The 26,018-nt window shown below is 42.7% G+C and overlaps 2 protein-coding genes across 2 annotated transcripts; both read left to right on the plus strand.

The window, feature by feature from the left end:
• Positions 1-1,243: 1,243 nt before the first annotated feature.
• ovol1a (ovo-like zinc finger 1a) lies at positions 1,244-10,318 on the plus strand. Its single transcript, XM_026162522.1, has 5 exons — positions 1,244-1,888; positions 8,414-8,655; positions 8,811-8,996; positions 9,388-9,532; positions 9,723-10,318. The coding sequence occupies exons 1-5, from the start codon at positions 1,789-1,791 to the stop codon at positions 10,055-10,057; spliced, it is 1,008 nt and encodes a 335-aa protein (XP_026018307.1). The 5' UTR covers positions 1,244-1,788; the 3' UTR covers positions 10,058-10,318.
• Positions 10,319-16,243: 5,925 nt separating this feature from the next.
• mus81 (MUS81 structure-specific endonuclease subunit) lies at positions 16,244-25,750 on the plus strand. Its single transcript, XM_026162524.1, has 17 exons — positions 16,244-16,312; positions 16,484-16,634; positions 17,111-17,240; positions 18,635-18,723; positions 18,911-19,039; positions 19,126-19,206; positions 19,303-19,391; positions 20,029-20,211; positions 20,293-20,472; positions 20,853-20,980; positions 21,080-21,192; positions 21,444-21,563; positions 22,171-22,266; positions 23,448-23,576; positions 23,663-23,766; positions 24,668-24,751; positions 25,511-25,750. Exons 2-17 carry the CDS (start codon positions 16,494-16,496, stop codon positions 25,575-25,577), a joined length of 1,863 nt encoding a protein of 620 aa, XP_026018309.1. The 5' UTR covers positions 16,244-16,312; positions 16,484-16,493; the 3' UTR covers positions 25,578-25,750.
• The last annotated feature ends 268 nt before the right edge of the window (positions 25,751-26,018 follow it).

A 26,018-nucleotide genomic window follows, 5' to 3' on the forward strand; every position in this document is an offset into this window, starting at 1 on the left:
ACACTCAACAGCTGGTAGAGAGCTCTCTGTTCATACTGATCAACCGTACAGCAGTGAGGAAACCACAGAGGAAGACTAAAACAAACATCACAACACACGAGTCTTTCTGATGCAACAGTACCGAGTCTTCCCAGCTGCAGTGTAGGTTTTCCTTTATTATGACACACTAGATGACATAAAAGGACTGACCTACACGGTCCTGTTTGTGTGAGCGTGTAATCTACACCTGGTCTGATGATACGTCTACAACAAGGAATAAACAGGAAAATATTGCATGTGAACAAAGCAAAGCATGGTGGCTTTTATTCAAATTCACAAATAACTTTGTCCTGCAAAATCTCAATTGCAGTTTGTTTTCCTTTGCTGGGCCTATCTGAATGAAGTCGGCACCTTCCTGGCAGCAGATCAATGCACATGGAGACCTATGACCTTCTAGAGTAATCAACTTAAACAGTAATGAATTGTGTAGCCAGTTTAGACATCTCGGAGACACTTGATAGACACAATGGTGAATTGGGGGGTGTGGGAGGGGTCTATTTCAGCTCCCTGACTCTGATCTAATCACTCAGGACACATTTAAAATAAACTGAAAACTTCACACACAGCTGAGCATCCTCAGAGATCAATCTGCAACATGCACACTCAAACTTGACTGTTGTTTTCACTTGTTACAGCAGATCCATGGTTATACCTCTCATAGGTTTCACTTCGTTTCGCCTGAGATTCAGACGAATGTTCGTTTCTGTTTCAGTGATTCATGATAAACTGGTTTTTTGTCACGTCTCGAAACATTAAAATGTTCCTGACTGTGAAGATTTTTCATCTTTTAAGTACTCCGACAAAAAAAGATAGTAAGATGAGCATTAGACTCTCATATTCAGCAGATATTTGTCTATATGTTCTACAAATATCTGCTAAATAAGTGTGACTGTGACAGTGATAAAGAAATAACGAACTCCTCCATTAGTCTCTTTATTCTGACTGCTGTGTTTGTGCATCTGCACAGTTAAACTGTGCCTCTGTCTCTTTGTGTCTACAGTTTCTTGTATAACTGCCCTTCACTCCTTCACACACACACTTCCACACACACTCTCAATCTTTCACTCTTTCTTCTCGTCATTTTCACCGTTCCCACACCTTAAAGCGGAATGGAGAAGAGGTGGAGAAAGAGAGGATAGGAAAGGCCGAGACAGAGAATAAAAGGAGGGGTAAACCGGTTCAGCAGGTAGAGGCCTAACCTAGGCTCTCTCCGGCTTGTTGTCACCGTTATTTCTCCCGCGCATGCGCGCTGCTGCCTGTTTCCTGCTTTTAAATGAGTACCTGTGCAGCTCTCTGACCCACCTCTATCGACACTTGTGTATGTGTGTGTGCGTGCGACCAGGAATATCTGCGTTTTTTTCTCCCTCCCAGCCCCGCTCCCTCACCTAGTGACGCCACACTCCCGTTATTTCAGGGCGCTGTGGGCGATATCTGTCTGTACCTGACCTGGTAGCTCACCTGAGCGGACTCACCTGTCCCGACGCCGAAAAGACTTTTGTTTAGAGCTCGAAAACAAATCTGGTAGAGAGGAAAGGTGTGCTGGAAGGAGGTGAAAAAGCGGGACGAGGCTTGCGAAACGAGAAGAAAGGTGCGAAGAGGAGGAAGAAGGAGAAGAGGGGACCGACCTTCCAGTTTTTCCTCTCGGTTTCCTGCTTTTTTTTTTTGGTCACTTTTAACGTGACTTTACGTCGCCACAGCGGCTTTCCCTGCACATCGCTTTCTCTCAAAGGGACTTTGTGTTGACTGAGCATGCCGAGGGCCTTTCTGGTTAAAAAGGCGAACGTTTCGCCGGGAAAGCGGAACTGGAGTGAACTCCCCGATCATGAACGAGGGGACGTCTACATCCCAGGTGAGTCCACTGCCGTGATGAGCCATTTTTGTTGTTGTTTAAAAAGCAAAAGAAATGTTGGCGATAGCGTGTACGGGCTCGTTTTCGGGCGCCTTTACGCACGGATTTGTGGATTTTTGTTATTTGTTTGTTTGTTTGTTTGCGCGGTTTGTAATCCAGCGGGTATACCGATGTGACAGGTGGCGGGGGAAGGGGTGTCCGGCGGTGATTGTAACGGGGCCACGGAATAACGGGAAACAGCAGCGGCCCGCCGTGCTCGGAGAAAGTAGTTCCTGTTTTGTGGGGTGTCAGAGCTGTGCTCTTCTTACTTTAGATAACCTTTTATGTTAAACTTATTTCATTTTAATGAAAATGTTAAAAACCATTCCTCGTTTTTCGTGTTTTTGATGATTCACATATAAACAATTTGAGCACAGTGTCACAAAAGCAAACAGTGACAGGACTAATGTGTTCTTACACCAACTCCAGTGTTGTGGCCTATAAGCGATCGCAAAGGCCCGGTGTTTGTTTTTTGTTTTTTCATATCGACCTTCAACCCCTGATTGTTCTTCCTTGTACAGCATAGCACCGGCCTGACTTATGAAGCACAAATAACGACCTATTAATCGGCTTCTGATTAGTCATTCAGCACAGTCCAATTAATAAACACTTGAATTCAAATCTCTTCATTTTCTTAGTTTTAAACGATGAGATGATGTTTTACACCTTTAATTTTTCGTTTGTTTGTTTTTTGTTTTTATTGTATCTACACGTGTTGGTCTTACTTTTTTTTTTTTTTTTAAAGAAACTAAACACATCAGCTTTCCTGACCTGCACAATGATTTTCATACTTTTTCACTGAGCTGGGTGTCCAAGTTTGATTCTTTGAATGCGTCACTTTACATTTAAATGACACGTTGAGGTCCCAAATGACTCCTTCTGCCCCCTCCGCATCCCCCCAGTTTTCGTGAAAACAATCCCCATTGTTGCCATCGGCGGAGTTTTTATTGTAAGACCCCGCCGGTATCAGATAACAAGTAACGGACTACACCCTAAACGTCTCTCTCGCTCTCCTTTCTCTCTTTTCCCTCCCCCTCTTTCGTTCCCTCTCTCTCTCTCTGTCTCTCTCTCCCTGTGTGTGTGTGTGTCCTTTTTCTGTCCTCATCCCATCACCGTTAACTTTTAATCATTGACTTTTACATCCTCTTGGGGTGTTTGCAACCGGAACACTTGGATGAACTGAACCAGGATACGCTTCAAACGGTTTTTACCCAAACAAGATCGATAAAAAGAAAAAAAGGAAAAGAGGAAAAACTCACGCTCACATAGGATGTAACCACCTAAATAAAAGCGCGCGGGCATTTTGGGTTTGATTCAGGCCTTATGTGAAGCTTTCGTGAGAAGAGCAAACATGATTTCTCTCTGCAGTTATTTCCACCTTCCCCTTCCCCACTCACACACAAAAGGAATCTGTCGTGTAATGTCTTTATTCAGGTTATTTCTCAACATCCACGAGCCAAAGAAACGTCGCAGAAAGTTTCAGCAACTAGTTTTCCAGGAAAAACCTTAAGATGAAACCTGAACGTCAGTGCGTAATTGTGCCGCGTACTGTTAACGCTTTGCCAAGCCCAGCAACGGTCTCAGCTAAATCTTCTGGTATGTGCCGTTACTTGATGTACCTGCCCGGCGTGTATGAGAGACGCACGCACAAAAACCTAATAACAAGCTGACACACTCAGATGTGATAATTGTCTTCAGTAATCTGCGTGTTGAATAATTCTGTGACACGCCACATGCCATGGCTTTGGACACTTTTGTGTGTGTGTGTGTGTGTGTGTGTGTGTGTGTGCGCGCGCGCGCGCGCGCGCGCAAGGGTTTATTTTTATCCACAAACATGTGCCGGGGCCTGTTTCTGATGGGTCATCAGTCTGAAATCAACCTTTGTTTCGAGTCTGTATCATCCCTCCTCCATCTTCCAGACACACATTGAACCGCTGCGTGTGAAAAAGGCAACAGAGAAAAAAACATCAGTATCCGCCATGAAACTCATCAAACCCATACAGCGTTGATTTCAAGTGCAGTAGACGAAACATCCCTTTTTTATTCAAATAAAAGTTGTAATTGAAAATATATCGAAAGGTCATTTAAGTGTTTTACATTTTGAAAGAAATTTAAAAAGTAAGAAAACTGAAGTAAAACTGAAAAAGAGGGGAAAAGAATGAAAAATGGAAATGAAAAAATCTTCTCCTACACGCCGCTTTTCTCTAATAATAATATTATTAATTATTAATTATAATAAACCGTAAAAATTAGCTTATAGCATACTTAGTTTTTGAATAAGTCTATGTATCATTATGCCTTATTTTTCTGTTACACTCAGAGGTCACATATAATCTAATTATTACTTTCCAAATGTATATAACTTAGCTTTTATCTATAAAGCTAAATAATATTCTTCTTTTTGAGGTTATATTATAACACAAAAGTTTTGTTGTTGTCGTGTTGACTTCATTCTGTAGTTTTAGCAGACGTTAGTTTCACCTTTACACAGACGGGCTCATGTATGCACACACAAGAAAGATGTTGCGAAAAACGACTAAACGTGTTCCCCAGAATCTCAGAGCAGTCCAGGAGGAGCTGATGTCTTGTTTTGTTTGGGGGGTTTGTTGCATTGCACCAATAGTTTCCACTATCTGCTCAATGTCAAGGTTAATGTTTATTGGATGGAAGGAAATGTAACGGACCCTATGGACAGCCTGCTGCTGCAGGCAATACGCCTTAAGCAAACACACACACACACACACACACACACACACACACACACACACACCCTCTGTTTGATCAAGTTATCTACTGATTGTTGACTCTTTCTACCAGCTGAGCGATGTTAAATGAATAAAAGAAAAATATTACAGAGCATTTAAAGCAGCACCACTCCTCCTCCTTTACTTGCTCATGGAGTAGAAGCCTTGAGTTGTTTTAACCCTCCACGTTGCCCTTTAACTACCACACACACACACACACACACACACACACACACACACACACACACACACACACACACACACACACACACACACACACACACACACCTCATTCATTGGTCAGGGGGGCAGGAGAGGTGAACAAACAATACAAGATGAGATTAAATGTCCAGCCAGCAGCAATCACCACAGAAACTATCAGCACTCAGGAGTAATTAAGAAGGATTTGAAAACGTGGTAAAGAAGTACAGTGAAAATTTCTGATCATCTCGGCGGCTTTTAATCATAGGATTAGGCTCTCGGTGGCAGATAGCACACGTTTTGTGTCACACACCAGAAACAGGTTCAAAAAGTTTTAAACTGCAGATGAAACTAAATGTGGAGATCAAGTTCCTCATGGAGATAATTTGATTAACAGATTTGTTCATGAAATGTGAAATGCTAATGTTGAAGATGCGAGTCTTTCAGGCACTGAAGCGAGGATACAGTCATGGTACAGACATGTAGTGACTTAAAAACAAAAGATCTCTCATTTTAAAAGTCATAAAGTCTCTCTAAGAACTTTTATCATTAAACCTCATTTATAGGAAAATGATTGGCCAATAAGTTTGTTAATCATTACTGACTTTATAAGGATCTATAAGCAATAAACTCAGATCATTGCCACTTCTTTCTTTGAAATGTGAGGCTTCACTACCTTTGTAAATGATTGTAAATATAAACTCTTTAAACTTTTAAGAGTTTATTGTTCAATTTTTTTCAACAAGAGCATTTTTCAAAATGCTGTTTATACACCAAAAACATCAAAATAAGTCCATTAACCATTTCATTCACTGACAAAGTCGTGAATATTCCACAGCTGGATTGATCACTTGCTATAGACAGTGATTATGTCCAGCGACATTTCATTTTTTTCTTAAATTCCTCTAAGCCCTCAGTCACACAGGCTGGCAGATCAGCCTGACAGCCCTTTGGAACTACTGAATAATTAGTATTCCCACACTGGTTGCAAGTGGTTGCTGGGAAATAACTTGTTATCAACATCCTGGTCACCAGTTGGCCACAACCTGGCAACTAGAGTTCACCAAGGAAAAATTTGTATTCCCAAAGGTCTCTAGCAGCATGCCTGTAGTTTGCATGTAAGATGCCAACTTGTCTGCAAACACTTGCCAACTGCTCACAGAGTAGTAGTGAAACTATGAAGACTGTAACAAACTGGAAATGAAGAAAATTCTCTTCAAGTAAAAAAGTTCTGCCTTTGACACATGTTGGTAGCAAACAGAGGCCGCAGCATTTACTCTGAAGGTGACCACTCTTCGTTTCTAGCTTGCGCTGCACTTTTTCAAGTTTTACAGGTTTCTCGGCGTTAGTTGACAAGTGTTTCCAGACTAGTAGAGACTTGTTGGTCACCAAAGCAATCAAAGAGGTTGTTGGTGCAGCAACGTCTTTACGACTGATTTTTATCTGGCAAGAGCCAGTTACCTCCAGTAACCAGTCTCCTACCAGTCGGGGGATTGCCACAGCGACCTGTGGTTGCTGGGGATCACACGCCACCTGTCTCTAGGCCAGGGGTGGGGAATTCCAGGCCTCAAAAGCCGGTGTCCTGCAGGTTTTCGCTGTATCCTTGATCCAACTCAGCTGATTTAAATGGCTAAATTACCTCCTCAACATGTCTTAAAGTTCTCCTTGAGGCCTGGTAATGAACTAATCGTTTGATTTAGGTGTGTTGACCCGGGGTGATATCTAAAACCTGCAGGACACCAGCCCTCGAGGTCTGGAGTTCCCCACTCCTGCTCTAGACATTTGTGACTGAGGGTTTAAAACACTAGAAAATGCTCAGTGAGGCATCTTACTGATGGTCTGATGTCCAATGTGTTTCACAAATGTTTCTTCTATAAATAAATCCGACTTTCAACTATGAGTTTCACCAAGTTGCCCTCTCATCTAACTGTCACCTTTCAATGCACATACTGAAATTCAGCTGTTTGTACAAATAACCTGCAGAGCTGGTTTTGAATACATGATTGGAGGAGTCTCTTCTTGTGTGGAATGATCTCAGTGTGTGCCTTAGCTTGATCTATTTTAATCAGAATCGTAGGGAGAGCAGGGAGGTTAGTACTACAGCACTGAATGCGTTTGTTTAACCAAATAATGCTCAAGTCTTTCACCGGGTTTATTTTGAGCCGTTGGCCTGTTTGAGCCGTCACTGTAAACCCAACCCGGAGACCCACAGAGGCTCGAAGAGTGATATGTCTTCACCAGTTGTGGCGTTGATGTTGCATAGAGCTGTCACTGTTTCTCTCAGCGTTCCGTTAATCCGGCTGCTTCACAGACTGGCTTTATGTCTTCTCTTCATATAGCTCACTTCATTTGCATTTACATTTGGGTTTTATCTGATTGAGGCCCGACGGCACATTCAACTGATTCGTTGTCTCGGCTGAGCTCAGCCACGCCTGCCTTTGAGTAACACACACCCCTGCACACCTGCACGCCTCTCTGTGTTTTACTGTCAGTTGAATGGCTTGTCTCTGGTTCTTTCAGTGACGTTTTGTTGTGTTTTGCACAAATCATACATGCAGTTGGTTCAGTGTATGCACACACACACTCACACACACCCCTGCGGAGGTGGATTGTTTGAGGAAGGTAAAAAGCTGGTGCTGCAAGACTGTCTGGTCAAACAAGTAATGGTAATCTGTGTGTGTGTGTGTGTGTGTGTGTGTGTGTGTGTGTGTGTGTGTGTGTGTGTGTGTGTGGTGAGGGTGCAGAAGTCGTACTAAACAATAGGAAAAAAACCTGTGCACACCCACACACACACACACAAGTACGCACTCCTATTTAGCTGTGGTTCTTTGCTAATTGTGCAAATATAAAGCAGTGCAAGCCGACCGCTTGTTGTGAAATTCTGTACATTGGATTGAATTTGTCCTCATACGTGACTCTCTCACCCTCTGACCCCTTTTAAAGACATTTCTTGTCTTTTTTAACCTTTAGTTAAGCTTATAAGTTGTGTTTTGCAACAGTGGTAGAAAAAAATAAAAATTTCAGATTAAGACTTTTTGGGTTATTGTCCATGCAAAAATGCATTTGCCTGTTTTTCTTTGTAACTTAGTAAAAGTTTAGTAGAAGCACACAATGTGAGCTTCTATGTGAGGTTTTATTTCGAATTATTAACATTTAAGAGACTTTCTGTATAAAAGAATAAAATATACAATCAAAGGCAAGTGGAATTAAATTTAACTGCTGTCTGTATGTCTTTAATAGGCTACAATTAATGTTAATGTAAGTAACATATCAATAATGAAATGACACAATAAAAGAGACAAAAGATAATCTGAGGAGAATTATGAAGCCAAGAAGAATCTGAAGTTTCTCCTCGGCTTTATTGCTAATTTCAGGTCAGTGCTGCTAAAAGGCCCCTGTAGTAATGTAACATCCATACACAGGGGATCATTTGGAAGCTGAATCACCGGATTTTTCCCTTAGGAAATTTTGGAGGTGTCAAAGAAGGAAATTCAGACATGACACATGACACTTCCTCTTTCTCTTTCTCTCCTCTCTGCAGTCTCCGTCTTTCCTCTGTCCATCCTGACGATGGAGGTGGAGGCCAGCCCCGCTGAGACAACTCAGATGACCACGCCCCTCTGCCTCACCAAACACTCTACCATTGACACACAAACTCACCCAGAACTGCCCTCCAGCACGGTGCTCGGCAGACCCCAGAGCCCGGCGGGTTTACCAGAGGGGAGATCAGAGATCAAGAGGAGGCCGCAGGCCAGCTCCACGTACTTCCGAGCCAAAATAAAGGTAAGAACTGAGAGGGACAGAGCACAGCACAACGTGTCAAAATATTTTTGATTGAGTTTACAAGGTAGAATTTTGTGTTACTGTACAAGGTCTTAGACTGATTTATTATTATTTATGGATGGCATTGTGAATCATGTCTTTCTTTCCCATCTCAGGTAACTACAGGCGAGTTACCCCCAGATCCAGCTCCCCTTGCTCTGGCTCTTCCTCTCATTCCCACTCCGCAACCATTAGCTGCACTTCCTCCTGCACCGACCCCACCCCCCCCAGAGCCGGTCCCAATGGTGACCAGATCCACGGGTCAAAGTCAAAGTGGGTCGATGGGAGCGTTCGTGTGCCAGGTTCGTTTCCCTTTTTTTTTTTTTTTTTTTTTGTGCGTTATGATCGTAGAACCTGAAATACACATTTCAGCTTTATTACTTTTGTAAAACTAAATGATGTGTAGAAACACTGCCATCATAGCTGCCAAATGCAACCTAATTTTATCTCAAACACCCACTGCATTAAAAAACCCTATAAATTGTGTTATTATATATTAATTACATATATAAGATAAGACGTGGTTAGAGACGTGTTACATAGGTGCAGTTTGCACAGAATGCCTCACACAAAGATAAACACTGACTGTAAACTTGGCTAATGTTTGTCCACAAGAAAAACGAAAGGTGGCTGAAGGTCGGCGAAGTGTGGAAGTGCCCTGACCTGATTGTCGTGTTGTTGCTTCATTTACAGGTTTGCCAGAAGACTTTCCAGTACCAGCGGATGTTGAACAGACACATCAAGTGTCACAACGAGACAAAGAGACACCTGTGTAGCTTCTGCGGCAAAGGCTTCAACGACACCTTCGACCTCAAAAGACATGTGCGCACACATACAGGTAGCCACTCACTTTGTGTGTTTAGACCATAAAACAAGTGTACAAAACGTACACAATTAAAATTTTTAAAATGACCTAATAAGTGAATAATTTTTAAAAGTGCAAGTATATATTATATTATTTTTGGCATATTCAGACCTCCACACGTACACAGAGGTAACGGATGATGTTCCTTTCATTTTCCACACAGGCGTCCGTCCATACAAGTGCAACTTCTGCGACAAGGCCTTCACCCAGCGCTGCTCTCTGGAGTCCCACATGAAGAAGATCCACAGCGTCACCCTGAAGTACGCCTACAAGGAGCGACGCAACAAGCTGTACGTGTGCGAGGAGTGCGGCCACACGGCGGCAACTCAGGATGCGCTGCTCATCCATCTCCACTCACTTCACCCTGACAGCGCCCTGCTGAAGAGCAAGGCCGCGAGAAGAGTGGGAGAAAGAGACGGCGGGTCGGTCGGAGGATCCATTCCCGGTTCTCCGCAGGGAGCTGAAAGCGATGATACCACTGGATCGGCCGAGCAGTAAAGGGAGAAGATACAGAAGATACTCAGAAATTAACTCAGGGGGCATCGATGAAGGACTGTGTTGAGTGCAGAGGTGACTGTTTGAGCCAAGATGCATAGCCATGGGAGAAAGAAAGCTACTGATTGCACTGTATAGGTGTGCATATCTACGTGTGTGTGTGTGTGTGTGTGTGTGTGTGTGTGTGTTTGGATTTGGGCATCTACTGTAAATAACTCAGTGGAATAATGCATTAAAGAAGATTAAGTTTGACTTTTACAAAAAGCTGTTGGGGTACTCTACTTTGTCTTGAGTAAAGTGCTCGAGTAGCGCAACATCAGAACTTTTAAATATAGGAAACCGTGTTTTGGAGTTGCTGCAGATCAAACTTGTTGCAACACACACCGCTGGTACTCTCCTCTGCTGATCAGGAGTACTCACAAAAACACAGTGCCGTTTAGGTGGTCGTGTATCAGGCCTTTCCCATAGACTGTATAGCAAAGATGGACATGGCCCCCTTTTTTTTTTTTTTTTTTTTTTACTGTGTTCATAAAATGCTATGTTGAAGAATAATTGAAAGTGTTTACTAAGATCTCAGAAAAATGAGAAATGTTTTTTTGTGTTTTCATAGACTTCCGTGCATTCAGGCTTGTTTTGCAACCTGCCGGTCGTTTCAAAGACTGCAGGTGTCAGGGGTTTCACCAAATTCCAGCAACCTGATTTACGAGAAGACCGGTCCTAATGTTTTGGCTCATCTGTGCATTTACATGTGGCATTTTGATCTGCATGAGAATCGCTATCATAGATAGAATATTTTTACATATTTGTTTTCATGTGAATATTACCAGTGGGTTTATATGTACAGCAAGAAACTATGAAAATGTGCTTTTAAAAAAAACAAACAAACATTTATCCATTAAAGGGACTAATATATTACGAGGATTTGTTTGGTCACAGTTTGTCCTTTACAGTAAGCCACACTGCAGATGCAAGCTAAACGAGGATTTGAGGTTAACTAAGTGACTTATAAGTAGCTGCCTGCTGGTACTGCCAAAGGAAGGGACTCCTGAGACAAAAGTACACTTACATAGTAATGAGGTCCTTGAGGTGTCTGTGAGTTTGAAAGCAGTGCCCTTGGAAATGTTTAGTACAGGAAATATATGTAAAATATATTGAAAAGCAGCCGTGATGAAGTAAAAGTAAATAAAGTAAGAAAGTAAAGCATCTTTATTGGCCCTGAGGGGAAACCTGCCAGGGGCAAAAGGTATGTTGCTTTACATACAGAACACGAGGACAAAATAAGAAATTAAATCACGTTGTTAAAAACAGGAGCATACCTCACAAAAATATGTTACCACTATAGCCTACATAAATCCTTATCAGCATATGCAAAACTGTATGAAGACATGAGGGGACACTAAATCAGTCATAGCTACTTTTCTCAAATGAAAATATGAAGCTGGAAATGAGCACATTAGTGCCCATTTAAAAATCCTGCTCGGTCTAAAAAAAAAAAAAAAAAAATCCTGCTCGGTCTAAATAAAATAAAACTGTTCTTCATGGTTTACATCCGTCAGGATTGAACATCATGGTAATTTAGCAGTTTTAATGATTCCTTTGAACTGCTCTTTTTCCAGGGCGGAAGGATTGTACATGTAATCTAATTACTCTAAAGGAACATGAATCGTGGGGAGAAGCTTGAACGCATTTTGGATTTTCTCCAATCCACACAAGGTCCAGAGTATAAATACAATCATTTAAATATTTAATAGATATAGTGCCGAATGTTCTACATTGTCTTTAAGTTTGACAAGGCCAAGGTGTGTTAACTCCTCTCCAATAATCATGTTTGACTACTACTGGTAGTTTCTCTTTGTCAGCTTTGTCAGCTGACTGACCAATGCTCATAACAATGGGAACGTCTAAAGAACCAAATGAGGATCTAAGAAGAAGAATTGTAGATTTACACACATTGGGAAAATCTCTTGTAGTCGTTTCTGAACAAATGCAGATTTAGAAATCATCAGTTCATTTTTCCGAGATCTGGAAGAAGAACAAAGTTTTATGTTCAGACGAGACAAATATGGAGCTCTTTGCCCTCGCTGAATAACAGGTATGTTTATAGGTATAAAGGTGAGGCTGTAAACCTAAGAACACTGTACCAGCTGTGAAGCATGGTGGTAGCATCATGATCTGGGGCTGTTTTGCTGCTAGTTGTACTGGTACATACATGGGTGAACCGTGGACACAGTTGGGTATTCCAACAGGACAATGATCCCAAACACAGATTAAAACTGGTTTTGGAATGGATAAATTTAAGCTAATATTAAGCCCGACCTCAACCCTACTGAAAATATGTGGACTTCACTTCAAAAGCTGGGTCTGTCCCAAGAAACTTATCAATTCTGCCAAGAAAAGTGATCAAATATCAAGTTAGTATTATGACAGAAGCTTCCCACATAGCAAGCAGGTCTGGCCCGGATCTGGTATCAAGCCGGCACTGCTGACTGACTTCTGGCATGATAAGACGTATGTCATCCAGATAAGGGTCAGGCCTGGCATAGATGGCACTGTCTATGTGATGGCAGCCACACCTAGCCCAATTGTGGTTTGGTGTATGTGGCCCAGGCTCATAGAAAACAGGTCTTGCCCAGATCTGGCATCAAGCTAGCACTTCTGACTGACCGGTGTCATGGCAGGGTGTATGTCAGCCAGATGTGGGCCAGGTCTGGCAATGATGGCACTATTTATGTTCCTATTTTCCTATTTTAGTTAGAAGACCCAAATGCCATGTTGCAATACTATACTGCTATGGTAGCCAACGTTTCAAATGCAGGTTTGACAGGTTTGTGAGTGTACACTTAATCCAAAACCTAGTGAGAGTTTGCTCAGGTTTACCAGTGGGTGGCTGTAGCTCAGGAGGTAGAACAGGTCACCTACTGATTGGAAGGTTAGTGGTTTGATTCCTGGCTCTTCCAGTCTGCATATCAAGAGTGTGAATATAGTTAGGAAGCACTCAGCTTAGAGAAAGCGTGGTGTGATTGGGTGAAGGTGGCATGTTGTATAGAGCACTTTGAGTAATCTGGGAGAGTAGAAAAGCGCTGTGTAAGATTCAGTCCATTCACTGTCTGAACAGAGTTTTGTTATGTTGCTTTTGCACTATTATGTTCTGGCACATGTTGTTATTACATGGCTTGATTAAGGTACACATTAGGCTGACACACATACTGCAAAGAATGACGGCCCTTTGGTGGCCCAGATCAGGTTTGCCAGAGGTAATCCACACACGGGCCAGCACAGGACTACCAGTGTGTCTGCAACTGGCCTTGTGCTGGCCCATGTGTGGGCCAAATCTGGCAAACCAGATCCGGACCATACCAATTTTGCTATGTGGGTTGATGATGGCTATCAAAAGCTTCTGGTTGACGCATAACTTGCTAAGGGACATTTAACCAGATATAAGTGGGGGTGTTTTGATCTGTGTCGATTAGAGAAAATTCAAAGCAGATTGCAACTTGTGCACCCAGTTCTTGTTTTTCAAAGTCATTTAATATGCTTTATGCTGTAAAATCATTCCACCCTGGAAAAAGAACAGTTCAAAGAAATCATTAAAAGCCCAAAATCACCACAAAGTTTGGGCCCATGATGATTGGATGTACATTTCTGACCACAGCTTTAGTTGCTATTACTGCTGCTGAGTTCTTGGTACAATTGACTGTTAAATCTTTAAGTCCATATTTCTACATAGGGCTGTGTGTTCAGTATCATTATATCCGCTCAAATATGAAGCAGTAAAGCCAATATTAAGTCTCATTGGTGGATTTTCTTGAGCTTCCTGTATAAATCCTCAAATAGCTTTATTATTCTGCCTTTCAGTCCACCCAGACCAACCCGTTCCAATACACCGCAAATGCTTCAGCAACAGCATTTCATTTCACACCACCGCCTTGTTTTGTTGCTGCTAGTCGCTAATTATGCTACCTTTCCCAAGTGTTTGGCTGTGTGTGTGCTAGAGAGAGGTAGAGGCTGTGGTTGGGAGGGTGAGGTCGGATTCCTGATCTCTGTCCGGTCTTGTTGGAGGATTCCAGGAGACTGCTTTCAGCCTCAGGATATGTGTAAAAAGACTCAGGTGACGACAAGATAACGGTCTTGAAAGTTAACTGAAACAGAAGTTTGAGAGTCATACAGTTGTTCACACCTTCCCTTTTCACACATTGTTAATGAATAATGTTCCACATAGCAGCACTATTGACATTTTCCTGTATCTATCTTTTTATGTGCTTTCTAAGACTGTTGAATTGTTTAGGTACATTAAAGTGTAAAGATATTTGTGTTGACCTGAAGATTAATGCTACTGACTTGTAGTAACTCCACATGGTTGACATTGTGGTTTTAGGAAATTTGTTTCTACCACTTCTGTTTGTATTGGTGTCAGAAGTTATTTGGGATGTAAAAAGAGCCTCTCAATGTTTGCCAGGCACTCTTCAAACATGAGTGTGAGCTTAGAGGTTAGTTTAGTTTAGCAAAGTTGAAATCTGTGCGAGGCTGAAAACCAGTCATAAATGGTTATGTCCTTTGAGCCAACAGGTGGAACTACATTAAAAACAATTACAAACAGATATTATTCAGCAGCGGAAATCACTACAAAGCCTCAGAAAGACTTCTAAAAACTATTGTCAGTGAAAACAGTTCAGTGCTGAATCCATTGATCTAAGTTAAATGTCCCTTTTAAGTATTCTTTTGGCTTTAAAGGCCACTACAGTCGATGATCTGCCTCCATTTCGCCCAATCCATAACATCCTCCTCTGTAACACCAAACTTTAACCTGCTGCTTGCGTCTTAACCTTTCCACCAGCTTCACTGTTACACCTGTCTCCCTCTCATTCAAACGAATGTATTAAGTCTTGCTTCTACTGACTTTCACTCCCCTTCTATCCAGTTTATACCTCCACCTCTCCAGCCTCTCTTCCACCTGCTCCCGACTCTCACTGCATGTCACAATGTACTCTGCAAACATCATCAGATGACACTCCTACCTCACCTGTCAGCCACTCCATCCCCACTGCAAGAAAGTAGTAATCCCACCCCCACCTTGAACCCATCTGTCTTGCTGTCCTCATGCATGTCCTGCACCACCCTCACATACTTCTCTGCCACTCCTGATTTCCTCATGCAGTGCCACAGTTCGTCTCTTGATACCCCATCATATGTTTTCTGTAAATCCACAAAGACACAGTGAAGCTCCTTCCAACCTTTTCTATACGTATCCATCAATACTTTCAAAGCAGGTATCACATCGGTGGTGCTCTTTCTCAGCATGAAGCCATACTGTTGCTCACTGATCGTCACTCGCTTCTTAGCCTTGCTTAACAACTCTTTCCCCCAGTTTCATGGTATGACTCATCAACTTTATCCTTCTGTAGTTAATACAGCTCGGCACATCACCCTGTGCTATAAAAATAGGTACCATTACACTTCTCATGCACTCTGTAGGTATTCTCTCATTCTCCAGAATTGTTGAACACTCTGGTTGAAAAGTCTCATAGACATCTTCATACATCTACCTCTTCAAAGGACAACAAAAACCAAGATGCTGAAACACTGCAGCATTCTCTGAAAACTGCTGTGGTCTAATTAATCAAAATCTGAAAATCTTTTCTGGGAATCATGACATCATCCCAGCTAAAGAAGAGACAGATCATGTGACCTGTTATCAGTGAACAATTCAAAAGCATCTCTGATGGTACGACAGTACATAAGTGCACCCGTCTGAAGTGCTGCACATTTTTGAGTATATGTGCTAACGTCTACACATCTTTTTCAAAGGAGAGCTTTACATATTTCAGTAAGACAACATCAAATTATTTGGCGTGTGATGTATGCTGGAGGGCTCTGTGGAAACATGCAACCACTGAATACATCTGGATAATTCTGAAACAAAGGAGTCCACAAACCATTTCAGACAGCTGGAGACCAGCAATTCTTTTTTCTTTTTCTTTTTAAATTAGTATCATATTTTTATAAAGGTAAAAAATGTCTCTGTGTTGCCTTTAGTTATTAAATATAAGGTTGGATTTTAAAATAAGTTTTTTCAGATTACAGGTTTATTATATCACTATTATACTATTATTGCCTCCTTTGCCGCTAGAGGCCACTCGTCACATTAGGAACCTTTGGGGCTTCCGTCCCTTTTGTGTCACGTGACATATGTCAACAAGGAAGTGGGCTGTGTCTTTGAATACAAGGCGCCAGTAGCCGTTCCTAGTCAACAAGTGAAAGGTAATCAGCATTATAGGACATCCACACAACTTCTCTTTACATTTCTGTCTGATCTAACTGTCTGTACACACGTCTTTGAACCCGCAGAGCTCCCGTAGCTTGTTTGAAAAACTTTATTTGGGGTTGACTTTATCTTACACAGGCTAAATCGATTCCTGCTTTTCCCGACAGATCCCGAGGGATGCCCGCCACCGAGCCGGTCCGGTTGGGTCGGAAACGCGCCCTGCCCTCGTGCCCGAACCCGCTGTTCCTCAAGTGGCTCACCGAGCTCCGGGACGAGGCGAAGGAGAAAGGACTAAAGATCCAATACACCTACCACAAGGTACAGAGGATGTAGCGGTTAGCAGGGGTTAGCACTCTCGCCTTAAAGCAAGAGGGATCCTAGTTGGCTTCTGGGTGGAAGCTTACCTCAGCTATCACTGGGTACATCCTGGGCCGACAATCCACCACAGGGCTAACACACAGACACAGGCACACCCAAGATCAATTTAGAAACACCAGTTAATCTGAAATGCATGCATGGACTGTGGGAGGATGCTGGAGTACCCAGAGAGAAGCATGCAGGCACAGACGACATATAAAGAGGCTCTAACTGGCTGGCAAGTTCAAACCATAAACCTTCTTGCTGTGAGGTGCACAAACCACCACTGTGGACAAATATAACAAATAAAATCCTTCCATGTGTCTACAAGCTTTCCGTTTTTGATGGACAATGTGGAATTAAAAGGGATATAAATCACCAGGAAAGCAGAAATGGCTAATTTCTATTTATTTTTGTGTGCTGCTGTCTTTTTTAAGGCCATCAACTCACTGAATAAATATCCACTGCCGCTCAAGAACGCCAAAGAGGCAAAGATCCTCCAAAACTTCGGAGACGGCATCTGTAAGATACTGGATGAAAAGCTGCAACGGTATTATAGAGAGAACGGTAAGAAGCAAACGCATGGGTGGATAAGATGATCCAAAACACACGCTAATATGTTTACAACACAGAACTAGACTAGATTTCACTGTATGTGTACTTGTGTGTTACTTTTCTTCACTGTTTCAATTCAGTTCTTTATACAGCATCAATTAACAACAGCCGCCGCTTCAATGCACCTTAAAAGTGATAGGGAGGAACAATCAGGCAATACCCTATGAGCAAGCACTTGGCAGCTGTGGTCAAGAAGAGCTCCCTTTTAACAGGAAGAAACCTCCGACAGAACCAGGGTCAGGAAAGGGCAGCCATCTGACATTAGCAACACAAAGAGACCAAGGACTAACTATGAGGGAGACGAGACAAAAGTTTCAGAAATGCAGTTGTGGCATTTAAAAACATCAGAAGTGAAAAGAGAGGAGTGGAGAAAAAAGGCTCAGTGCATCATGGGAAGTCCCAGAGTAGCCTTTCTTTAGAAGTTTTTAGAAGCACTATTAAAGGACGATTCAGGGTCACCTGATCGAGCCCTAACTATTTGCTTTATCAAACAGGAAGGTTTTAAACCTAAACTAATAATTAGATAGGGTGTCTGTCTAATTAGAAGAGGGGTCTGAAAGCTGAAGGCTCTGCCTCCCATTCTACTTTTAAATCCTATCCTAGGAACCACAAGTAAGCCGGCAGTCTGAGAGAGAAGTGCTCTTTTCAGATATAATGGAGCCTGATCATTCTGGCTTTTGTATGTCCTCAATGATCAGGCAATCAAACAAAATGAGCTTGTGATTAAAAAGTAGAATTAAGAGCAAAACTGTAGAAAATCATACAAAAAATGCATCATTGCAAAGTTTGCTTTGCAAATCTGGAAGTTTGTATTCATGTAATTGTTGACCTCTCAATAAACTTATGTTGTGTTCAATGTCTGTAGTTTTGCATCAAATCATAAAACATTAAAGGAACAAATATTTAGTCTGTTTAAAGTAGAGGAAGTGAGCTTTTAATGGACGCTTAACCCCAGATCACTGAAAGCAGTTTTGTAACATTATCATTAATGTCAGGTATGTTTTACCCTGTAAAACAAACAAACATCAACATATATTGAGCTGAAAGAATACATGGCAAACTGAAGTAATCCTCTTTTATTTCTCACTATACAGCATCTCACTAAACAAAGAAGGTATCATGGTGGGACTCTGTAAAGAGATTCTGAGATTAGTAAAACTAGGGAGTTGTTAACAAAAAAGATAAATAAAAAAATAATCAGTGGAACAGGTAACGTGTTCTTTGGTCAGACCATTGCAGAGACGTGTGAGCCTTGTCGAGTGACCTCTAAGTGATATTTACTCTGTGAAAATCACGTATCACAAACCAACCAGTTTACCGTGTCTTCACCTGTTCCTCTGCTCCAGGTGCTGACGCTTCTATACACGCTCTCCCCAAAGGAGCGCCCCCTCCTGGCCGATCAGACAATAACATCATCCTGGCTCCATCCAAAAAGGTAAAGTTGGAAACAAAGAGGAGATTCATGGAAATAAATATTTTCCTTCACACCAATAAATGCGTTTTGTGATTACAGTAAAAGTAGAAGCATCAGAAACGACAACAAAAAAACCTCAGCCAGATATTTGCAGTATGAGGGGATGTTTCCATTGTCATTACAGTGTGTAACTATTTTTTCCTCATAGAAAAATGCTGCAGGTGATCAAGGAAAGGATGGAGGAGGAGATGGAGGGAGGAAGAAGAAGAGGGAGTATGTCCCCCAGAAGAGATCCGGGGGCTATGCTGTGCTGCTGACTCTTTACAAAGAAACTCAGGTAGATTTTTCGTCTTTCTTCCAACTACTGCAGCATCAGTCAGTGTTAAACCGGTGTTTCATTACCGCCGTGTGCTTTCTGTCTAGGTCCCTGGTAGTAAAGGTTACATGTTTAAGATGGAGCTGCAGGCAGAAGCTCAGCATCTCTGTGACAAATCGTTCACTGTGGTGAGTGCTTTCACTTCGATCTCATGTGTTCTTCATCCGTCTGCATGCACGCCGTCTTCTTGTGAAGTGTCCATCCTTCATTTTCTCTGTCTGCAGCCTGATTTAGGCAGTAAGTACACCGCCTGGAGCTCAGTCAGCACTCTGATCCAGAAGAACCTGGTGATAAAGACTCACAATCCTGCAAGGTACGGCTGCTTGAAGCGTGTCAGTGCTTTTACTGTAACCTCACGTCTTTTCTTTTAGTCTTGTAGAAGTCGGCTTATTTTCGTATTGAGTGTTTTAAGTGCAGCTAATTTAGGTAGTAAAATGTGTTTTTTAGAAATTAAGCTTTTGACTTATTTGGACAGGATTAGAATGAATGCATCAGAGGGACAGGCTGAAGTCTCAGGCTTGAAGACAAAGAGCTGGGGCTGAGATGGATAGTAGATGCTGAATGTGGAGCTGGCAGGCAGGAGGAAAGGTGGCCACAGAGGTGCTTCATGGATGTAGTGTAGGAGGACCTGCAGAGGGTTTTGGAGGAGGATGATAGGGTGAGGTGGAAGCAGATGATCTGCTTTGGTAAGAAGAAAAAGAATCGGTGTAATTTTGACTGAAATTAGGATCAACTTAGTAATCAGACTGTTAACAAATCAAATAATTTCTAGTCTCTCTCTTCTGCTGTATTTGACAAAGATGCTTCTTAGCTGCTTTTTGTTGTCGCACTTGCTGCTAAAACTTAACAGTTGTTGCTGTTTCAGCTCTACTTTATTTAAACTCTGCCAACGACCACAAAGATGTAATCCACCATGCAGTATTTTTTCTTTGCCTTTGTGCTTCTTTCAGGTATTCTCTGACAGAAGGAGGTCTGACTTTGGCCGAGCGACTGGCATCCGCAGAGCAGACGAACACAGACGGGGACAGAGAGGCGGTTAGGAGTGAGTTAGAGGCGACTGAGGAAGATGATCCCGTCGTAGACCTCACTGGTAGTGATGAAGATGAAGAAGAGAAGGAGGAGAACAGAATACAGTGAGTGGAAACTAAAAGATTGAATCCTCATCTCCTTATTTTTTTCTCTCTTGGAATAAAGCATTCCTCTTCTTTTCACAGCCCTGCAGAGAGACAACCCACCGTCACTGAGGTTAGCTGCGACGTGGACGACGTGCGTTCATCGGGGAAACCACAGGATTCACAGACGACGATGACGACAAGCAGAAAGCCGAACGCAGAATGTCTCCTACCCGGAACGTATGAAATTATGCTCTGTGTTGACTTCATCGAGACCACTGGGTAAGAGATCTGCCTTCTAACATGTAAGAAACACGCTACTGATGTTACTGATGAATTTAAATATATTAAAAGCCGTGTACGTATAAAAATGTGTATTAATATCAGCAGTATTTATCACAGTCATTCACATTTACTGACCTAACTGTTGTTACTGTGTTCTCATGCGATAACTGCTCTTACAACCATGTTGTGCTCCATTCAGTCCTCGAGGTTTCTTCCTGTTAAAAGGGAGTTCTTCTTCCCACTGTCGCCATGTGGTTTCTCATAGGGGATCGTCTGATTGTTGGGTTTTCACCGTATTATTGTAGGATCTTTATCTTACCATGTGAAGCACCTCAATAAATAAAATTGAATTGTGTATGTATTTATTTGTTATGTAGTGGGAGTCACCATCGTAAGCAGGAGCTGGTGAAAGAGCTTCAGAGAAATGGAGTCAACTTTGACATCAGGAAACTAAACGTCGGGGACTTCCTGTGGGTGGCTCGGGAAAAGGTGGCACCTGTTGCAGGTAACACATACAGGAGGAGAGAGTGGGAGTGTTGATGTTTGATGGGAGGGATCCCGCGCCACGCCTGTTTAACTTACAGGGAGGATTGTTCTGTCTCAGGTCAGTTGCGAGCGCCTGTAGGCAGGGAGCTGGTCCTTGACTACATAGTGGAGAGGAAGAGGATGGACGACCTGTGCGGCAGCATCATCGACGGACGCTTCAGGGAACAGAAGGTCGGTGTGCAGCCCGGTTTTATCCAATACAGTTATTAATCGGTGAGGTGGCACGCCGCCTTCAAAATTACAGGTGATGATTTGTGCTTTTTACAAGCAAGATGAACCCAAACTGAGTTCAATTTATATGAGTATGAACTGGAAAACATAAAGTAGTGACATCATCAGAACCCGGTGCTTGTTCCTCGTCTCGCGTCGGCCTGCAGCACCTCCTGCTTTTGTTCATTCGTCTGTTTTCTTCCCTCCGTCAGTTCCGACTGAAGAGGTGCGGTCTTCATAAACCCATCTATTTAGTGGAGGAGTGTGGATCAGCTGCTTCTCACCTGAGCTTGCCTGAAACTACACTGCAGCAGGCCATAGTCAACACACAGGTAGAGTGCACACGTGGGGCCACATGGGTCACTCTCAAACTGAAACAAATGTTGTGGTGTCCTGCTGGACGCAGCCATCAGAAGATGGTACGCTGTGGCACCTGTGTAGCATCTCTACCATACTAAGGAGCCGAAATTGTGCCAAGAATATATCCCCACACCCTTACATCATCAGCCCGAAACTTTGGCGAGAAAGATCCATGCTTTCCTGTTGTTTACTTTAAATTTTTATCTTTCCATCAGAAAGTTGCAGCAGAAATTGAGACGCGTCAGACCAGTCGAGCAGGTGTAGCTAGTGAGGCGACCAGTGACAGTAGATTTATATTTTGTCTAATTTTTGTTTCCTTGCCGATATTTGAGTTTCATTAATTTTCTTTTACCATTCGTATCATGATTAGATGTAATCACAGCATTGCTCGTCTGGCTCTGAGCTATTAATGACCAGCGCCATAACAAATAAACACACAAAACACACAACATAGTTATTTTCTAACCTCGACTTTTAACTAAAAATTAACCATGTTTAATGTGTATGGTATTTACATAGTGTGTGTGTGTGTGTGTGTGTGTGTGTGTGTGTGTGTGTGTGTGTGTGTGTGTGTGTTAGGTGGTTGACGGTTTCTTTGTGAAGAGAGTGCAGGATGTGAGGGAGTCGGCGGCGTACCTCACCATCATGACACGATTCCTGACTAAACTGTACCAGGTAAACACAAAAAGATACATGTTCCAATTTTACATTGTGGAGTTATGTAAGGGCGACATGAGAGAGCCCAATATTTTAATCTCGGCTTCACACAGCTGAACACTCAAGGCGTGAAAACTCTAACACACTGGGTGTGAGTGGAGCCACCTAGTGGTGCTTCCCCCTCCCAACACCCAGTGGGGTCTCCTATTAGTCCAGGACCCTGGGCTTAAGCAAACGGCTGAACCTGGGAGGCAGAGAACTGGTAGAGGAAGCTCTGTCCTGAGAATGAGGCTGGTGTGGGCGGTCAGGAAAGGCTGAAGAAAACTCGAGCTCTGTCGGTTGAGCGGCGCTCTTAGGGGGAAAACCCTTAACCCTGTGGAAGGTGGGCGGCTGCGGCGGGGGACCTGGGCTGTCACTACTTGATTGTCCGCAATAATGTGTGCGGGTTTAAGTGTATCAACACATATAGTCTCCCTATGTCGAGTCTCAGACGCATGGTGTCCTGTGGGCATCATGCCTGACGAAAACAAACTTTCTAAAGTTTCTGAAGTCTTTTGGGCAAAGGTGCACCAGACCAGGAGCACGAAGCAAGTCCACTTGAATCAAAGCATTGGGGTGGGGGCACCAAGATCCTCCTTAACTGCAGAGCGCAGCCCCAGCAAAGGCCCACTAGAGGTGGTCCAACCCAGTTGCCATCTGTTAGAGAAGCATGGAGCACAGCCTTAAGCGACCTGTGAAACTGCTCGCACATCCTGTTAGCTTGTGGGTCATCTGCAGTGGTGCGGTGGATCCTGACCCCCCCGTCAGTCATGGCAGACTAAAGCTCTGTAATGAACTGAAACGCGAAACCCAATTTGTCAAAAATGGCCTGGACACCACCGCCGCAGTTGTGGATGGCAAGGGGACCACCTCTGGCCACTGGGTGGTGCAGTCAACCACAGTCAAAAGGTGCATGAAACCTTGCAACTGTTTCATCCTCGTTTCCCACTGTGTCGATGTTGGTAAGATTTACATCTGAATATATGCTGTCACATTGAGATTAGGCAGCACCAGTTTCCACCTGTGCACACGTCTCTACTGCATGACAACACTTGTTAATTGAGCCATAAGGATCATTTTACTGTTAACATAACATAAAATCAGCCTTACATCTTTCTTAACTGTAACTTTTGCTTTTTTCCTGTTTAAACCTTTTTCAGAACCGAACGCTGATCTGTCGCTCCAGAGAGCTGGAGGGCGATGGAGGCAGTGACGAAGAGGAGAGAGGGCTCCCCTCCTGCTCCCTTATGTCTTTTGCAGAGTTCAACCACGGTGCAGTCAAAAACAAGGTGTGAATCTGCTTCAAAAGCCTGAATTAAACTGGTTGTCTTGGTGATCGTCTCTAATCCTGGCTTCACTCTTTCTTCCCCTGTAGTGTCAGACGGTGAGAGAAGTGTTTGCCAGACAGCTGATGCAGATCAGCGGATTGTCTGGAGACAAAGCAGCTGCTATACTGGAACACTACAGCACGCCACACAGGTAGCTGGTAGTACAGCATACTGCATACTCCACAGCTCACCGGGGTTCCTGATTTGCTTATCTTAAGTTAACAGCCAAGAGAGAGACGAAAATAAAGACAAGGAGGGATTATGATCTCCAATAGTTACAGTTCCTTATCTATTGTTGCTGCCTGTTAGATTAGGGCTATTTCCTCCTGTGCGTCATAAAGAAGTGTACAATCAAATCAACAAGCAGCTTTAATCCGTTAACATTTTAAATGATGGCCAGTGTGGTCGTCTGCCACCAGGTGGAGCTGTTGTGGAGAATTCTGTTAATTTGTTTGTTATTAGTTATTTTGAAAGTAAAAGAACGAAATCATGGATACAAGCGGCAGAAATGAGCTTTCTCCAAAGGGTGGCTGGGCTTTCTCTTAGAGATGGGGTGAGGAGTTCAGTCATTTGGGAAGGGCTCAGAACGGGTGGACGGATGGATGATCTATTGTTTTGTTATCATTTCAAGTTTACATTTTTGTTGAGGTAGTTGCCACATTTTAATAATACGTCTTTTGCATTAATGCATTTTCATATCATATCGTTTAGTGTGTGGCTTGTTTTTCTTCTTCTTTGTCTGGAGTGTATTGTGCACATCTGTAATCGGCACAGATTTAATTGCTCTCTGATCAGCAGGCAGCTTGTTCCAAAAAAACACACTAACTGAAGGCACCCTCAGGATATGTGGATCTGATTGCAGTAATATTTAAAAGATCTGCACCTGATGTTTAAAAAAAATCAGTATGGCAGTAGGTCATTAGATGCTGACTGAATAGCATGGCCCCAGAACAAAATAACTAAATATGTCAGAGCAGTCACGCTGTGTCTCCATACTAATGTAAGATATGAAGGATTATTTATTAAATCTTTGTCTTTTCTGTCATTTTCAGTCTTCTGACAGCATATGAACAGTGCACAAGTGAAGCAGAGAAAGAGAAACTCCTTTCCTCGATCCGATACGGGAAGCTCAAAAGGTTTGTAAATACAGTTTCACATTTTTTCCTGGCTTCTTCCAGTGGTGTTTGTAGTATTTGAGTGTGACCAGAGATGCCAGGTCTGAGGAAGGGGCTCGTAGGCAGAAATATGGCTGTGGAAGGAGTTTGGAAAGGCAATGGAATAAAACTTTTTGTCAGTCTTGAAGTGATTCTGACAGACACGTCAGGAAGGGAAAGAAGCTTCCTGCCCATGCTGTGGTATAGTGGATGTGATACAAAGTGCCCTTTGACTGGAGTGGCGTTCCCCCTTTTTGAAGAAAGGGGACCGGAGGGTGTGTTGAGGAAGATCAGCTTTGATGGAAGGTCTGTGGCAGGGTGCTGGATCGACTAGTTCAACCTCAGCTTCAAGAAAAATAATGTGGCTTAAATTCAGAGCCAGTCTGCATCTGGTTTGCAGACGTGGAGAAGACATTTGACCTCTCACGGTACAAGTATAGAATATCTGACTTTCTGATCCTTGTACAAGTGTGATAAGAGCTTTGTTCAGATTGCCGGCAATAAGTTGGACTTGTTCATGGTGGACACACTGGAGAGAATATTAATACGCAACTGGATTAGCATGGCTGTGGAGAGAAAGGTAGCGATGGAAGAATTACAAGAGAGGTTTAATCAATGTCATGAACTTCCAGTGTTGATACTTTGACCACCACAAACCACTACAGTACCTTGAGTGTGTGTGTGTGTGTGTGTGTGTGTGTGTGAATGCTTCATGCTTTCTCCTGTTGGCTTGTTTTTCAGGAACCTGGGTCCAGCTTTGAGCAGAACAGTTTATCACCTCTACTGTACACAAGGAGCTCTGACATGAAGGCGGCCCTGGAGGTGGTCCCAAAGTATACTCAACAATGTGAATTATACAGTCATTAACTTTTAGGTCCTCCTTTACTTGAACAGCATCATTTTGAGTATGATTATGTAAAAGTGTATATAAAAGTCAAGACACTGCTATATTTTGATATTAATAAAAGATTCCTGTTTGAAGAAGTTCACACGGCCCATTAGTGCACAAATAAAGTTTATTTTAAATAACTTTTTCTAGTCAGAATCCAAATCCAGTGCCCAGACGCTGAAGTCTTAAAGCTGTAAGCCAGCTTGCACCTTTCCAGCTTGTCCAGCGTTACTGCTCATTCGTGCACACTTATGGGAGTGGAGCCTTGTACCCAGGAGGTCTTCAGGAGCTGCTATTACCTGATAAGACCTTTTAACACATCAAACATGAAGAGCCAAAGTTTAACCTTGATTTGAAAAC

Source organism: Astatotilapia calliptera, chromosome 3 (assembly GCF_900246225.1).
Source record: "Astatotilapia calliptera chromosome 3, fAstCal1.2, whole genome shotgun sequence".
Lineage (NCBI taxonomy): Eukaryota > Metazoa > Chordata > Actinopteri > Cichliformes > Cichlidae > Astatotilapia > Astatotilapia calliptera.

What these genes read in the sequence shown, in the direction of transcription:
- mus81 (XM_026162524.1), top strand. Translation starts at nt 16,494, where the DNA reads ATGCCCGCCACCGAGCCGGTCCGGTTGGGTCGGAAACGCGCCCTGCCC. An exon ending in GTGACAAATCGTTCACTGTG is followed by an intron (nt 19,207 to 19,302) that starts GTGAGTGCTTTC and finishes CTCTGTCTGCAG; the next exon opens with CCTGATTTAGGCAGTAAGTA. An exon ending in TCCTGACTAAACTGTACCAG is followed by an intron (nt 22,267 to 23,447) that starts GTAAACACAAAA and finishes AACCTTTTTCAG; the next exon opens with AACCGAACGCTGATCTGTCG.
- ovol1a (XM_026162522.1), top strand. Translation starts at nt 1,789, where the DNA reads ATGCCGAGGGCCTTTCTGGTTAAAAAGGCGAACGTTTCGCCGGGAAAG. An exon ending in AGGGGACGTCTACATCCCAG is followed by an intron (nt 1,889 to 8,413) that starts GTGAGTCCACTG and finishes TCCTCTCTGCAG; the next exon opens with TCTCCGTCTTTCCTCTGTCC. An exon ending in TGGGAGCGTTCGTGTGCCAG is followed by an intron (nt 8,997 to 9,387) that starts GTTCGTTTCCCT and finishes CTTCATTTACAG; the next exon opens with GTTTGCCAGAAGACTTTCCA.